The sequence below is a fragment of the Mus musculus genome, chromosome 2, assembly GCF_000001635.26.
Source record: "Mus musculus strain C57BL/6J chromosome 2, GRCm38.p6 C57BL/6J".
Taxonomy (NCBI): domain Eukaryota; kingdom Metazoa; phylum Chordata; class Mammalia; order Rodentia; family Muridae; genus Mus; species Mus musculus.
Genome location: NC_000068.7, coordinates 18,291,336 through 18,308,208, shown reverse-complemented (window position 1 = coordinate 18,308,208; position 16,873 = coordinate 18,291,336). Strand labels below are relative to the sequence as shown.

General features: G+C 37.5%; 1 protein-coding gene across 4 annotated transcripts in view; it reads left to right on the top strand.

Annotated features, from left to right (window-relative positions):
- Dnajc1 (DnaJ heat shock protein family (Hsp40) member C1) overlaps window positions 1-16,873 on the top strand; it is a 188,466-nt gene that overhangs the window by 85,891 nt on the left and 85,702 nt on the right. For 3 of the 4 annotated variants that reach the window (XR_865923.3, NM_001190817.1, NM_007869.3), the window contains exons 5-7: window positions 197-294; window positions 1,143-1,236; window positions 14,165-14,255. Coding sequence is in view for 3 of the 4 variants with exons in the window: in NM_001190817.1 (NP_001177746.1) it covers window positions 197-294; window positions 1,143-1,236; window positions 14,165-14,255 (283 nt within the window). In the remaining variant the exon portion in view is untranslated. The remainder of the gene's footprint in view (window positions 1-196; window positions 295-1,142; window positions 1,237-14,164; window positions 14,256-16,873) is intronic. The other variant, XM_011238947.2, reaches the window with a different exon arrangement.

The window sequence follows — 16,873 nt, the reverse complement described above, 5'->3', positions numbered from 1 at the left end:
ACTGACAATGCTGAATCTCATGTGTCTATGAGGCCAGATACCATGGCAACACTTATTATGAAAGATTGATGATTTTACTTGATCATGTTGGACCCTACATACATTTGCATAAATGGTCTTCCAGTGTTTTCTCTTTATGGCATGTGAGGTGTACATGTTAAAGATAGTCAGTTACTGTCATTCTTTTCATGGTAAGGATGAACTGCTTGGTAGAAAAAAGAGAGAAAGGAAGAAGAAGACAGGAAGCAAGAGTGTGGACGCAGCAAAACTTGGTGCTTCTGAAAAGAACGAAAGGTAGGCATGCACAAATAGTGTGTGGTATGGCTCTATTCCATTTGTGCCCACTTCAGATATGCTGGCACATCTGTGCTAAGCTCACAGACACAGATGCGCCATAATTTCCAGATAAAGAATTCTTATCTATCTAAATAGCAATCTCTCAAAGTCTTGTAGTTCAAAGTTTTTGTACTGAAACTTTAGAGACAAAAATGCTAGTAGAAATAATGTGTCTCTGTACAGAATTGGCAGTAAGCAGAGAGGAAGTAAATGACACCCACGCAGAGCCTTTGTTCCGTCCTCGCTGGGTGGAGTTAGTGAGCACTGCTTCAGCACACTGCAGATGTCATTTGCTTTTATGCCACCTTGGTTATTACCTGTCAGCACTTGGGAACACTTTGATGGTGGCTACTATTTTATACCTGAAGCAATCATAAGGTTTAAGAATTCATTTTGTAGACGTGATGAAAGCCCAGGTTAAAAGGGGAGGGGCTTTGGCTTTTTTTTTTTAAGTATTTCTTAACTGATAATTTTATATATGCCAATAATGCATTTTGAGCAGGTTCACCTCCAGCTCCTCCTCTGCAATTGGCTCATTTTAATCTTTGTAATTAGAAACCTCTTTCCTCAAAATTGTATAGGTTTGATTCTTATGCTTTTTATCTATATCATGTTTTCAACTCTTGCATTTCATAGTGCACCAAACCATAGCAGACTAACTTATGACTGTCATAAATGTGTCATTGAAAGCTTCACTTTCAAATTAAATTGACATGTATGAAACATTTCTTAATTGGCTAAAATATTTTGTTCCTCAACTTTGTTTATGTTTTTGATTTGTTACTTGAGTTTTTTCCCACTTTTAGATTGCTTATAAAACCACAATGGCATGATTTGCTTCCATGCAAACTGGGGATTTGGTTTTGCCTTACACTAAAAGCATTGCCTCATCTAATCCAGGTAAAATGTCCTTCTTTCATAGAATGTTAGATGTTTTCATTTCTAGTTATTCGTCCAAAAATTTATTACCATGTCTGTTGATTGGATGTCAATAGTATATGCTTCATAATATCAGTCAAATAAGTTAGCCCTAACTTAAAATTGCTCTGAGACTACTTAGGCACCTGTTTCTATAATTATCTCTTATTTTGTTTATTGAAGTCTTGACCCTGGAAATAGGATACTTTATAAAAGCAATAAGAGTTTAGTCTGCTATTACACTTATAGGCCTAACTAGTAAAAAGGAACATGGTTTAATTAACTTGTTCACTATTTTATTAGCCCTTAAATACACTAAAAAGAAAAATCTTGACATGAACATTTACACAAAAATATATATTACATTTTATTTGCAACTTTAAGGAGAGTGGGAACGTTCTTTTTTTCTACCCAGTTATCAGAATTTTTGTTTCAGGTTAGTCCTGATTAGACAATAAGAAAGTAGGATATATGTGGAAGTTTTACTTTTCTCTTTGTATTTAGAACACCAGACATATTTTATGAAATTATTCTTTTGCTAATTTTAGTTACCATACCCAGCTTGAAATTTGGGAAAGTGTTCAAATGTTTTATACTATGTCAGTAACTGTTAATAAGAGAGGGGAAAACTATATTTACCAAACTGTATATTTATGAGAACATGTGACAGAAAAATGTTTAAATTTTTTTTTCAACTTTAGAACCTTTGCAGGAGTCAATCTAGAGTATAGAGAAGTTTGGTTATGAGTACCATATGACACATCCATCTTAATGACGTCATTTGTAATGTTAATCTGTGATACTTAAAACAAATTGTACTTAGTTGAATGAATTATTAACATATCTAATTACAGGTAGCATAGTTTGCCAAACTAGACGTTGAATATGGTGATTTGGATTTACAATTTACTCTAAAGTATATGCTTCTGGTTTCCATGTAACACATTAACACTTGCTTTGCTTTATTATAAAGTTTTACAAACAACCTTTTGGGCTCTCTAGAAACTCTGCACTGCTTAACTTTTGATCAGTTTGAGTTTTAAAGTTTTAACTTTGAATGTGGATCCATTTGCCTCTCAGCTTTTACAACCAAACCTATAAAAGCTTAAGTTTGGCATTTGGCTCTGATCACTGATTACTGATAAGCAATCTAAGAAAGAAATGAGGTGATTTTCCTTTTTCCCTAATGCTTAATATTTTAAAATTTTTGAGGAACTTACAATTAGTTTTTCTGGCCATCACTAACAATATAATTATTGTAATAGTAAAAGTGCTTCATACTAAAAACATTAGAGTCTTGGAGATGCTCATCTGGTAGAAAACTGAATAGGCCTGTTTCTTTCATGGAGTCATGTAAAGGTGAAGGGAGAGAACCAACTCCATGTAGCTGTCCTGTGGCCATCCACACATGCATCATGGTACAAGCATGTGCATGCACACACATGCTCAGTTTCTCTGAAAAGAAGAAAATATTAGTTCATGGAAGGTATCAGTAAAGTGCTAAATAGTTGCTTTTAGAATTATATCATGGTCTGACTTCTTGTTTCCTATCTGTTGTGACTTTTAAATTTGTTCATCATCCATAAAACGTAATACTGTTGATTATACATGCTAACTGATGTCACTGGGATACCTTTAGAGATGTTCTTAAATAAGGTATACACACAGACAGACAGACAGACAGACACACACACACAGCCTCAGTTTTTAGGCAAGTTCTCTATACTTCTTCAGTACTCAGTAATATAGATTCATGATTTACCATTTACATGGGCACTGACTCCTCAGTGATCATTGTCCTCCTTTCTTACATAGTCATTCTTTCTTTGGTGGAGGGTTTTCATCTTGATTTCTTTAAAGAGAAGCAAAAAGCTGAATCCATGTGAATGAGTATAAGTGTACAGTTCTTACAGATTTTTATGATTTCCCTCTAGTTTTTCATGTCTAGATGCAGCCGCTCTCATATTAAGCATTCCAAAGCATTAAAAGTGTTTTCATAGAAACAGTGCTGATAGCCTATTCACATTTCATCTTTCTTACACAATATTTTTGGATCATAATACCAAGTATAACTCACAAAGAACTAAGATTATACAAAACCCCTATGAGTAAGTTAGTTAAGTAGTTATCATTGGCGAGAACTTTTTTTCTGGTGTGAAACACGTGAATTTTCCTGAAATGTTAATTACAGTTGAGCTGCAAAGTCTGTGAACATGGGAGATTTAGAGGCTTCCAGCAAGCGAGTGTCACAGAAGTAGAATTCATACCACATGTTGTCATAACAGCTTCTCTCCATAACTTCCTTCCCAGTCATCTTGTAGATTCTAACTGTTACTATACTTTATGTGTATGTATGTTTCCAGCAGAATTTGGAACACTGACATTTTGCTCAGCTTTTGCTCTTGAACTCTCTTTTATTGTTTAGCATCAGAGATTCCTAAGAAAGTTCTTATTGACTGCTTAATTTGTCTAAATTCTTTTCTGTCTCTCACCCAAAAAATTCAGATGAGAATGGTGACGTAAAATTTTGATGGCTAGATTTTCTTTTGGTCATTTTCTGAAAATTAAGTCATCCAATTCAACAAAAATATGTTAAAAACATATAAAAATGAGGCATAACAGGGGCACTGGAAATGCACATGTCTTCTAGGATTTACCAGTTATAGCACATGAGAACAGGTAAATCAATAGGTTACTTAAGCTTCAAGTCTGTAGTATCCAGTGGTGTCTGCAGCTGCTCAAAGTTTAAGTTGTATGTATTTAGTATGATAAGGAAAACTCAACAGGGACCACCTGAACGAAGTCATGGAAAATGAATGAACCTTTTACGTAGAAGTGACCACTTTGTACTCAGTTGTACAAAGACAATTTCATAGATATAGCTTTTCCTACAAAATCATATTGTGTTAAGGCTGAGGAAAAAAGCTTCAACCAATTTTTTAAAAAAGAGGATTTCACATAATTCTCAAAGACTATATTCTAAATCTCTAGATTTAGGCATATGCATTTAGCAAGTTATTTTTAACAGATAAATATTACATGGCAAATCTGAAAGGAAGACTTAAGCAGGGTAAAGTTAATTGAAAGGAGGAGCTGTAGCGCACAACACTGAGCAAACTAAACTGGAGAACTTGACAGAGCGAGTTTAGGGAAGTAAAAGTCCTAGAAAAATGATCAGCACAGGACATGGGATAGGAATGAAAGGTACTTGGATTATAGCAAAAGGGCCCTTTTGTGCTTTTGATCCTATAATTTCACTGTAATAGTAAACAGGCAGCACAGGTCAACTTCCGCACCTGGCCAGTATGCTTCTTGTTTTCATGATAGTTTTGGACAGAGTATGTGCTCTTTAATAGTCTGACTAGCTGGGGTTTTATGCTCATTGTAGTTAGCATATAAATTCCAAAAAAAAAAATCTTAAGGGTCAAACACACACACACACACACACACACAGGCACACATGTGTGCATGTATGCACACTCATGCTCTCGTTCATGTATGTTTCTGTGGCTTGAAACGAGGGTCTTACATGCTAACAGAACATACATTTTACCACTGAGCTGTGCCCCTGGCCATGGGGTGTTTTCTAACTGATCATATTTTGTATTCAAGAAAATAGCTGAAGTCGGTAATATATAATCAGTGCTATGTCTATTTGCAACTTTAACTTTATAACCTAGTTTATTTTAACCACTATGTGTGTTGGGGTTGGCTATATTTAAATCTACAATAATTTAACTGTTAGGACTCTGTATTTTAGGAAGTGGTTATCGATTTACATAGGAAGTGGAGAATATAGTCATATTTTCCACATTTTTCCTGAAGTAAGAGAGATCTTAAGTCCCACAACTTACTGGAGAGTTTGGTTTTCTGGGAACTCATTTTATCAGCTCACTACCTGATATGTAACATTTCTTAGAAATAGACACAATTTATTTAGATGTATATCTCCTGAAGTTTAAATTGTTCATGTTAAAGTCTAGTCCCATCTGACGTAAACATGATTAAATGTTCAGTTAAGAAGGCTCCAATGTGTAAATCCTTCTCCCCCGTGAGCATTTATGGGCTGCATATAAGCAGTAGCTGAGTAGAGATGAGAATCTTCACTGAATTACTCTGCTCCTTTAAAACTTGCCTAAGAACGTGGACTACTTGGGTGCTTTATAGAATTATCTGTCTGTGGAAGCAATGCTTCTTCCCTGGGCCATGACTGGAGAGTGTGGAGGCTGCCTCCTCTCAGAACCATTCTAGTAGCTTGCTGCCTGCTGAGGCTCTTGTTAGAGTCCTTGCAGACAAAGCACTTAGAGCTGACTGGGGAAGGCAGGAAGCCTCTTAAAGTTTGTTGAAAACTGAGGGGGCTGCCCTTCTAGTCAGAGTTACAGAATTTCCAAGGGCTGTGACTGCTTATTTCATAACTATAAAATATATTTTTAAAATTGCAGGTAAGGGAGATGGGGGAAGGAATTGTGGGAGGTGGTGAGCAGGAGGGGGCCGGTGAGTAGGATGTAAAGTGAACACGTAAAAAATTAAAATTAAAAAAAAAATTAAAAAGGGAGAAAATTGCAGGTAAGCATTCTTGATATTGGGCTTACATAAGCAAATGAAAGTTAGTCTGATGTTTTTAAGACTGAAGCTCCATTGCTAGATAAAGATGTAGGTAAACGGGAAAAATCTCACAGCAAAAGCCAAAAATCCCTTATTTCTATTTGCTGGGGGGGGGGGGAGGCTGGGAGAGGACAGCATAATAACATGCAAATTCTTGGAGATACAGAGACAGACTACAAAGTAGAATTTTGTAGTTTTGCTACTAGATGTAGAAAACATAAATAGCAACAAAAATGTTAATTAGATACATAGTCTCACTGATGCTATATTTTATACTTGAAAATACTTATGACTCAGATTGGTGAAATAATTTGCCCAGAGGCTACAACTAGTTTACATTGTAATTGAAAGTTGAAACAGAACCAAATAAATACTAGTATATAAGAAATACAATACCAGGTTTCTAGTAAGTAAGCTATTTGTTGTGACCTTCTCTGAGTGGTCAGGCTGCTTTTCAATGTCCTAAACATTGAGGGTAATTTGTATATTGGGTTAGGTTAAGCAGATGGCTCCTATATTCCCATCTGTTTCATACCAAACACAAAAACAGCTTTTAGGTTTTTCATTCTTATCAGTATTACTATCTCAAAGGACTCTGTCGTTTCTAGCTTTTTGAAGGGATTTTACCTCTTACACAAAGTGCACAATTTTAAAGTTTTTCTTTATGTTATAGATAAGTCTAAGAGTGTCTCATTAAGTGAATGGAACAACAAAATGCTAGAACCTATGAATTTTTTGGCAGGCTTTCAGAAATGTGCTTACAGTACTTTCCTACCAAAGGTTATTTGTAAGCTTCAATCAAAGGATTGGTGCTGTCAGACAATCAAACTTACATGCAACATCCTTTACCTTTTGTGTGGCTGGCTCTCTGCAGGGCTCATCCACATAGCTTACTCCAAGATCTCCCTGTTCCTACCACTTTAGATCAGTGTCTATCTTTTCTAAAACATTATCAGATTGCTTTGTTCCCCACTATAATGTTTTTATTGATTATTTGACAATTTCAAATCATGTACCCCAACGACAGTCACTTCCCAGTACTCCCCCCACCCTTAGGTCCTCCCCACAACTTCCAGCAGCCAGCCCCTTAAAGAAAACTAAGGCCTTCACTACTTCTGTCAGACGCCCTCAATTGTGGAGAGGTACACTTCTGCATCCTTATCACAATTTTAACAGTTATCTTCAATGGTTTCCTGTCTAGGCTGATTTTATGGTTGTTCTTGTTGTTCTTTGTTTGGGGATTTGGTTGTGGTTAGGGATTACCACAGAAGTCTTCTCTATTCCTCTCTTTCGACTGAGAACCTGCAGTCATAGGTACTACTGCAGAAGTACCTTCCTTGCCCTTTATAGTCACCAGGATTGTGGGTGTCCCATGGTTTTTGGTGACAGCATGGACCACAGGGACATCTATAGGGTCTCCAAAATCACATCAACATATAATGTCACATCTGGTGACATTATAGACCACAAAAGAGGCCACAGACACCCTCATAGTCCTTGGAGGCAGCACAGGGCAAGGACATCAACATGGTCTCTGGAGCAACACAGGTCATAGCCACCAATATGGTCCAATGTAGCAGCCTGGCCTGAAAACATCAACATGGCTTCAGGTGGCAGCACAGACCATGGACATCCCCATAGCCTATAGTGGTAGCATGGGCCATGAACATCAACAGAGACCCTGACTGCAGTAAGACCACAGATCCACCCATTAGCCTCAACAGCATCACAGCCCATGGACACTAATATAGGCTTCTGTAATAAATAGCACAGACTACAGAAGTCCACCTAGCCTCCAGTGGTAGCAAGGGCCTTGGATATCTTCATGACCTCCAGTGGCAGTCCAGACCACAGACATCCACATGAATCTTGAGCTTCAACACAGCCTGGAGCAGTGGACCATAAACACCAAGATAGCCCCTAGGGGCAACACAGTCAGTAAATGGCTTTCAATCCAGAGAATGAACCATTCTTCATCTCAGATATCCTATCATTGCTCAGGACCACTACAGTCAAGATGCTGGGCAGTGTATTTGGGGCCAGAGTCTGCTCAAGCTCCAGGCTGCTGCATACTACCCTCTAGGCCCTACTCCACAAGGACATGTTTCATCCCCAGCCACCAGCCACCCAGCCTTCTCTTGTACCTGTTATCACCATAGTGTCTCTGTATTTACACATCTCACAGTGGACTCACTGCTCTGTTCTGTCATCCTTCCCATCTCTCTATCACATATACATTCATCAAAGTGTCACTGGAGACTGCAGTGTGTCACTTAATATATGTTTTTGCCCAGACAGCTTTACATGGAAATATTTGTTGTAATGAGTCTGTCATAGGTTTTCATTTCTGTGAAGGAATAACATTACCAAGGTAATTCTTTTTTTGTTTGTTTGTTTTTGTTTTTGTTTTTTCGAGACAGGGTTTCTCTGTATAGCCCTGGCTGTCCTGGAACTCACTTTGTAGACCAGGCTGGCCTCAAACCTCAAACTCTGAAATCAGCCTGCCTCTGCCTCCCTAGTGCTGGGATTAAAGGCGTGTGGCACCACGCCCGGCTGGTAATTCTTATAAATGAACAACATTTAATGGATGTGACATACAGTTTCAGAGGTTCAGTCCATTATCATCATAGTAGAAAGCATGGCAGCATCCAGGCAGACATGGTGCTGGAGGAGCTGAGAATTCTACATCTTGATCCAAAGGCAGCAGCAGGAGACTCTTCTGCAGGCAGGAAGCTCTCTTTCATACTGGGTAGAGCCTGAGAAAAGCCCACCCACACAGTGACACACTTCCTCCAGTAAGGCCACACCTCTCTTTATAGTGCCATTTCCATGGGCCAAGCATATTCAAACCACAGTGTGGTGATCTGGTTCAAAGTTTCTGATTTCTGAAGTACCATAAAAACTGGTATGGAGATTTGTCTCAGATACCCTGTTATTACCTGGAGTCAGGGTGAAGTTGCAGCTAGGCAGGGCATCACACCTGTTAACCTTCAATATCTGCCGACCCACTGCTCATCAGGCACAACTATTGAGCTTGTAGGCTGTAGCCAGGGCAAGCAGCACAGGCTGCAGCAGTGGCTCCATGCTGTGGGCTGTGCTAGTGGGCCTAGTACAAGCCCTTGTTAGTACTGACCTGTGTGTGTAGGAGCTGCCGGCCATCACACATCTCCTTGTCATTGGTGCTCACACCCCTAAGGCTCATCAGGAATGACCTTTGTGCTTGCAGCCTGTTAGCCTAGATGAGGCAGTGAACAGTAAGGACTCATCCATTGTTCTCTGCCATGGTTGGCTTTTTTCAGCTTTCTTTCCAGTTTCATGAGTCCACTTTTTAATAGCATCTACTCAAAGACTTGCCTTTTCTCCATTGTAGGGTGTTCCAGAGCTACTACTGTGAGCTCTGCAGACTCGGTTTTCTACTGTTACTTCACCCTTCAGAACCTCCATGCGTCTCAGACTCCACAGAGCATTGCAGCAGGTGCCACCATCTTTGTTTATACCCCCAGACTAGGCTTTTTCAGATTGGTTCTTATTTTGAGGTATTTAGAAAGAAGTAAAAGTAAACTAAAACATAACGAACAATGCCAAGTCAGAATGTTACTTTAATATTACTGTATCAGTAATGTTCAAATAAAGGTTGATGTGTGGAGTGTCTATACTACAACCTGCTTACCTCAGAAGTATTGCATCTCACTACATTTTTCTCTTTATAGTGAAGTCTCTACTAGGCTAACTAAAAGTTCCCATTGAATATGCTGTGTTCAACTCATTGGCACCATTGCGTTTCAGGTTTGAGCATTCCTCATCCAAAATCTGAAATCCAAAATGCTCCAAAATGTAAAACTTTTTGAGTGCTGACATGATGGCATAATTCATACGATTCACTGTCTGCTGACTTTGTGTCATGTAAATTAGGAATAGTCTGTAAAATTACCTTCTGGTTATGGGTATAAAGTATATGTGAAACATAAGAGAATTTTATCTTTAGATTTGGGTTCCATTATGTATGTGCACATAGCTCAGAACTGGACAAAATAAATGGATGTGTAGTAGCAAATGGAAAAATAAGAACTCTGAAACAACTCTGGTCTCAAGCATTTTTATACATGTGAGATACTAAACTTGCTGTCACAATAGACTAATAAAATTTGGTAAGGCCCCAATCATCCTAAAATTCAGTAGACCAGTTTTTGTAAATTAGACACTTGTCTACCACTGAGCGAGACTTAATCAGTTCTCATGCCACTCAGGCTCAGAACAGTTATGCCTTCATATCATCTCTCTGTGATCTCCTGAAACTTGGGCTTCCGTGTTTGTTAATGGCAAGTACAAAGAGCCAAAGATTTCCAAGATCTTTTCTACCACTGATTTCTGAACAGCATACCTCTACCTGCAGCCCATCCAAGTGAAGAGGAGAAATATTCCTCTTTTTAAAGTTGTATTTATTTTATTTATATGAGCACACTCTAGTTGTCTTCAGACACACCAGGAGAGGGCATCTGATCCCATTACAGATGGTTGTGAGCCACCATGTGGTTGCTGGGAATTGAGCTCAGGACCTCTGGGAGAACAGTCAGTGCTCTTAACTGCTGATCCATCTCTCCAGCCCTACAACTGTTATTTTGTCATAAATAATCCTCACATGTCTTTTAAAAAAATCACAACACTTGTATTTAATGGTGGTTTATCAGGTAAATCTAAATACATACAATTGCTCAGTGGATTCTTGTTCAGTAGCACATGTTTCAGAATTATATACAAACACTGATAACATAAATCCTCTAGATTTACCACAATCTTAATTAAAGCCAGTCCTTTGTTTGCTATCTGTACAGGCAGATTTCCTAAAGAAATTTTAATTTGGAAAAATTGTTTCTAGAGGAAAAGCTTTTGTTGTAAGTTTTAGCCATGAAAACTACAAGCTCCTTGAGAAGGCAAACTCTGGAGGAATGTAAATGTCATAGTTTTGATTCGGTACTAAAGAGTCCAAGCTAGTCAGTTTAGAGCAGTAAAGACTTAGTGCTGTTCTTTCATGAAACGTTTATTAATCTATCTTCTCATGGGTAGTGTACAAAGGCTAAGAGAATAGATATGGTGTTTATATCTATAGAATATCCTTAACCTCCAGTGTTAATAAACTGGAGTTTATCTTGTAGTCAACAGTATTGGTTGTTTTTTTTTTTTTTTTTTTCACTAAACAGTTCTGTTATCCTGAATTACCACCTGAAGAAAAACAGGAGTTGGGTGGGGGGAGATGTTAAATACAGTGTCTTTTCAAACTCTTGAATGCTTGAATCTCTTTAAAATATATTTTAAAGAATACTGCTTGTTCTCTTCTTAGATACTACATGCAGAGTCAGTTTATTTTTAGCTAATTTTTACTATTAGAAAACGCTTTTTAAGATGTATTCAAAATTGAAACTTTCATTTCTGGAACTTTATAAAATATTCATACTATTATTCCTTTGATGAGCCTTAAAAATGCTTCTGGTAGGTTATCTCTAAGCTTTTCATCTCTTGTCCTATAGAAGACAGAATTTCAAGCTTCTATATCATGTGACCATTCTCCTTTTAGAATGTGCCTGATTATAGTGTACCTTTAAGCATGTTACACTGTACTATGCACAAGGATAACTGACAAAGCAGAGTTATCTAGTTACAGTAGAATTATTTGAAATGGTAGGTTTGTTAGGGAAATGGTGTTTCTTGAAAAAAGGCAAATTATAACTGTAATTTGAAAGTATGAGTAAGTTGAAAAAATCAGGAATGTTTGAATACATGCTTACAGCTTGAGCATATGAAAGATAAGATTCTTTGCCCTGAACAAACAGATAATAAAATAGGAGATTTGCAAAATAACCCTGAGTTAGCTAGACGTGGTTTAGGTGTTTGATACTGTACAACTCTTAGGTGTGTATATCTGTGGCTATATGACTATTTCACAGCAGAGTCTTGGTAAAATTATGTGCTATAGCAAGAAGAGGAAACCTTAGTGGAGAAATATTTAAGGTTGACAGGACCTCTAAGAAGAGGCTGTTGCCACCTGTTAACAGGTTTTTCATTGCAACTAAGAGGGTAAAAATAAGAAGTAAGAGAAGCAAGAAGGTGCAGAATTTGACAGGAGGTACTTTGGTGAGGTTTGGAGCATAGCAACTCAGCCTTGCTTTGTAGTAGACAATACAGTGATGTCAGATGATTAGGAAACCATAATACATGGAAGACTGGACTGTGCAGAGGGCAGCAAACATGCCCCCTAAGTAGTAAAATGTTTACTCTTCATAACAGATTTTGAGTTAGACACTTTAACCTCGTTTATGGATGAGAAAACTGACTCAGAAACCATTTGCTGAATATCTCCTATCCAGTAAAATAGGAAGCAAGACTCCAAAATGTAATCTCTTCTTTTGATTTATGCCTGTAATTCCAGCACTTTGAAGCTACGGTAGGAGAATCATGAGTTCAAGGCTTGCTGGGCTATCTAGTAAGATCTTGTCTCAAAAATCAAATCTCTCCTCTTAAACACTATATCTCATTGTACTATATACTCTGATGATATATTTCAATCTATATTCTTTCATCTCATAAATAACTAATCTGTGCCCTTCTTTTTTTTGCATGGTGCCACATTTCCTACTCCCCTCAAGGAACCAATGCCTTCCTGGCCTTTTCTTCTTCCCTACTATTAAAACCTACTCTGTGGAAAGAAGCTAATAAGCTCATTCATTCATTCACACCAAGGTATAAATGACTGATATGACTTACTATAAAGTAGTACTCCTCTAGGGTTGAGAATTTTGTGGGAAGGGGGATGGCAACTGTTAAGGGGCCATAAAGCCTTAGCCCAGAACCCTGAGGAAATGTAGGTATAATTTATGTGTTGGTATGGGAGGATGAGTAAACTGGGTAAGTTGGGTGAAATACTATCTGTGCTCTTCTGACTGACTGTAGCTGTGTAGCTGATCTATGGCTGAAAGGAATGCTTGTACTAGAAATTAGAAACATGAAAGTCAACTGAAAGAATTTTTAAAATCCTCATTATGTATTTATCAAATGTTTTAGGAAGACTCTCTCTATAATTCCCCTAATTTGTTATCTGGTAGAAGAGTTCTATAATCTGAGAGACAGACTCATGAGATGCCATTGTCTGCTCACAGTCATGAATGAAATGAGGTGGGAATATTCATGTGTGACAGCTGACCTCAGTAGTGGTGTGCCTTTGTTTCCTAGATCTGGGATTAATCTTCTCTAGGAATCCTAGCATACAAAAGTGTTACATTAAATGTATCTTTGATACCTACTTCTTTCCTTAACCTTCATCAGTCAGATCATGCCTTTTCATTTCCTACTTTGTAAGATTTCACATGTATTCCAGTTTGGTTCAGTTCAGTAACACTTATGGAGTGCTTGTTCTGTCAAATCTTTGTTCTGTCTCAAGTGCCCCATCTTCTAGCTGATATTATAATATGGTACAAACATATGAGTGTTTAAGTACAGAGTCTTGCTCTTCTGGAGAAGATGAAGGCAATGGTATTTGAACAGGCTCTCCAATATGATAAGCAGTTTGTCAAAATAATGGCAGGGACCAAAACCAAAATAGTCCAACCTAAGGGCAAAGGAAGGACAGAGGTGTGGAAACACAGTGTGGCCTAGTATTTCTGGAATGTATTGAGACTTACATTAAGGAGTCGTTGCTAGGGTGGTCAGTTTGTGCTGCCTACTCTTTTGGTACCTTGCTGAAGACTTGCCTGTGTGTCACTGAGACTTTAGCCTCTGCATGTTTACACATGAGTGTCTATGTAGCATGTGTGTTCAGTTTCCTATGACAACTATGTTACAGTTTTTCCTGAGAGTGATAAGAAGGCAGAGTGACAGCTTTCATGCAGAGCTATTCTCAGTAGTGCTGAGATCTGAAACTGAGGAAATAACACAAAACTGTGCTTTGTAAGGCACAGTAACATAATTCCTACACTAGATACTTGGTTCAGTCAGTATGCTTTTCTGCTGCCTGTACAATATTATGATTGATGATGGGAGACATCACACAGTGAAAGTGGATCAGACAGGAAACCCTCCTTTCCATATGTGAAAAGTTTACTTAAACGTACACCCAAGCACATTTTGGACTTAGTTCTCCAGGAGAGAAACGTTACAGAGAAGTTTTGTTCAGGGTCCTTTGTTCATTTTGTCATTGGAACACAGAGGAAAGACTAAGTGGAAAATAAGTGCATTGTTGTAAAAGGAGGTTACAGGGAACATATTGTCAAAGCAAACTTATCCTATGTTAATTTACTTGTAACTTCTTTTTAAGGATGCTGGGCAGTTTTATGCAAAATATAAGGAGACAAAATTGAAGGAAAAAGAAGACGCACTGGCTAGAATTGAAATTGAAACCCTTCAAAGTGAGTTCTAAGAGTTGCTTTACTTTATTATCAATGTCGTATAAAATTAAATTCTAATTTTCCTTTAACACAAGTTGAATTTTCTGTGTTTTCTTTGCCATTTTCCAACGGACTCACTTGTCCTTTATTATACATAGGAAATACTATTACTGAGCCATACAAAGTCAAGTGTCAAGAGAGATGAGCCAACCTGGAGTCACAAACCTTCAAATGCGGGGCCATTCAGAATCCCCAAAGACCAATTCTCTTTCAGGACTAAAATTATAAGTAATATTTAGTGCCAATAATAATCAACTATTATGTGTTAATAGTACTATAGCAGTGGACAAACCTGGAAAAAAAGCCTAGGTTTTGTTTTGGATGCCTTTGTTTCTTTTGTAACATTGTGATGAAATATAAACAGCCCTGAATAAATTATCAGTCTATTGAAAAGAAGTCAGGAATGGGGACTCCTTTAACCCCAGTGCCCCAAAAGCTGAGACGGAAGATATGGTCCTTGATGGCCATGGGTTACATGTTGACTACCAGGCCAGCAAGAGCTACCCAGCAAGATCTTAAAGAAATAAAAACAGAGCTGAAGAAGAGATGGCTCGGGGGTGAGAGCATAGCTGATCTTACAGAGGACCTGAGTTCAGTTCCCAGCACCCACATGGCAGCTCCCAGCTGTCTGTTCCAAGCTCATATGTCCTACTCCACAGGATCTGCTGCCCTGCTCTGTCTTCCGTTAGCACCGTGTACACAGTGGTGCACAGCTACTCATTGCAAGCAAAGCACCTATACACATAAAATAAAAGTAAACAAGTCTTAACATTTTACAAAACAAAAAAGAAAATACAGGAATGTTCTATGGAACACGATCCTTTCATTGACTTTGTTTCATGTACATCTTTCCCAGTTGTACACTGTATGCACATACTGGTTATTTTATTCACAACATTTACTACTGCTTAGCAAAAATGTATTAATTTTATGTCTAGTTTCTCCCAGTAAATATAAACTCTATGAATGTTAGGACTTTATTTCGTGCACTGATGTGTCATTAAGATACACTCATTTTCAGGGGCAGCTTTTCTGTCTGTCACAATTCTCTGAGTGTCTGGGCCACTTTAGAATAGGAACTGTTCGTTTCTCACGTTGTATCTGCAGCAGTGAACAATGTCCTAGCACATGGTAAATGCTCAGTAAGAAAATGATAAGGACTGTATGTAATCTACAAATATCAGTGAACGCCAGTGCGTGTCTGCCTATACAGTACCCCACCTCCGGGGGCATGTAATTCAATTACGACACTTCTAACAACTACAAAATGATACTTACATCTGTCTAATTATTTAAGTACAGGCCTATAAGAAGGGAAGAATCACGGTGACAGAGGAATGTGTGTGAAGGTTTGCTGAATGTATACGTTGGGCAGTCAGTGTATGCAAATGAAACTCTAGGTGTAATTTTCATAAAATGGTTACTTTTAAGTTAAGTTTGTACATTAACGTTTTTAAGCCTTCTAAGTGAATCAGAAGGAAAATGAACCTTTAAGAAAATACGGAAAATCTTAAAAGTAACCCCAAATTTACCTATGAAGGGAACAGGAGTTCACTACATTTCACTGCTTTCATAGCTTGTCAGTTTAATCTAATTTTTATAAGAATCAACTTACTGATAAAATTTTGGAGTATGTACTAGAATTATCTAATAATAGCAGATTAAGAATATATACTGCCCGAATGAAAAAATGGGGAGATGTTTATCACAGTGTAAAATTTACGTTGCATATTTGTAACTATTTTTTGGAACATGTTTAAAATTTTCAGACTTAAAAATTACTTTTTCTTATTTTATTACTTTTTAAAAAATCATGTAAAGAAATAGAAAATTTTAAATAGACAGACATCTGGAAGTTGTCTTTTTTTTTTTTTTTTTTTTTTTTTTTTTTTTTTTTAGTAAGACATGTGATAAACAGCCTTGTAAAACACATGGCAGTCCGTCACTAGCCCATACTCGCTCACAAGAGGCCAGCATGATGAACCCATCTGATGTTTTAATATCAATGGTGTTTTAGAAAAGGTGATAGAATCATTGTTGGGAGCAGTAAAGAGCAGTTGCTTTCACTGTTAGCAGAGTCAGAGTCATGTGTTTTTAAATGTAAACTCTAATGGTTACATGCAAAGAATTTTTTAATTTGTTATAATTATAGTTTTTGCATTGTATAGCTTAAAATTCATATAAAATGGCTCAGGTCCCCCAATGCGTGTTTTATATTTTATCTTCCATTTTCTTAATTTTAAAGACCACCATTTGAATTCTGTTTTCATGAAAATATTTTGATCTACTTGATTAAGTGCAACAGGTATATATTAGCAACAGTTATTTTATGCTGCCAGTTTTTTAAGGCCTAAGTGCTTACCTGCCCTCAAGCCTGTCTGTCCACCTTACTGCGTAGATTGTATGCGCAGCTGAACCAGAATTAACTTAGAGGGAAGCTCTGATGCTCTTGTTAAATTTAATTGCAGAGGAAGAAGTCTAAAACGAGTAAATTTTTTATTTAATTTTTTGAGAATTTCACATGAGTAATGTATTAACATCATTTCTTTCTCTCCTTGTTCCCCTCCAACTCCTGCATC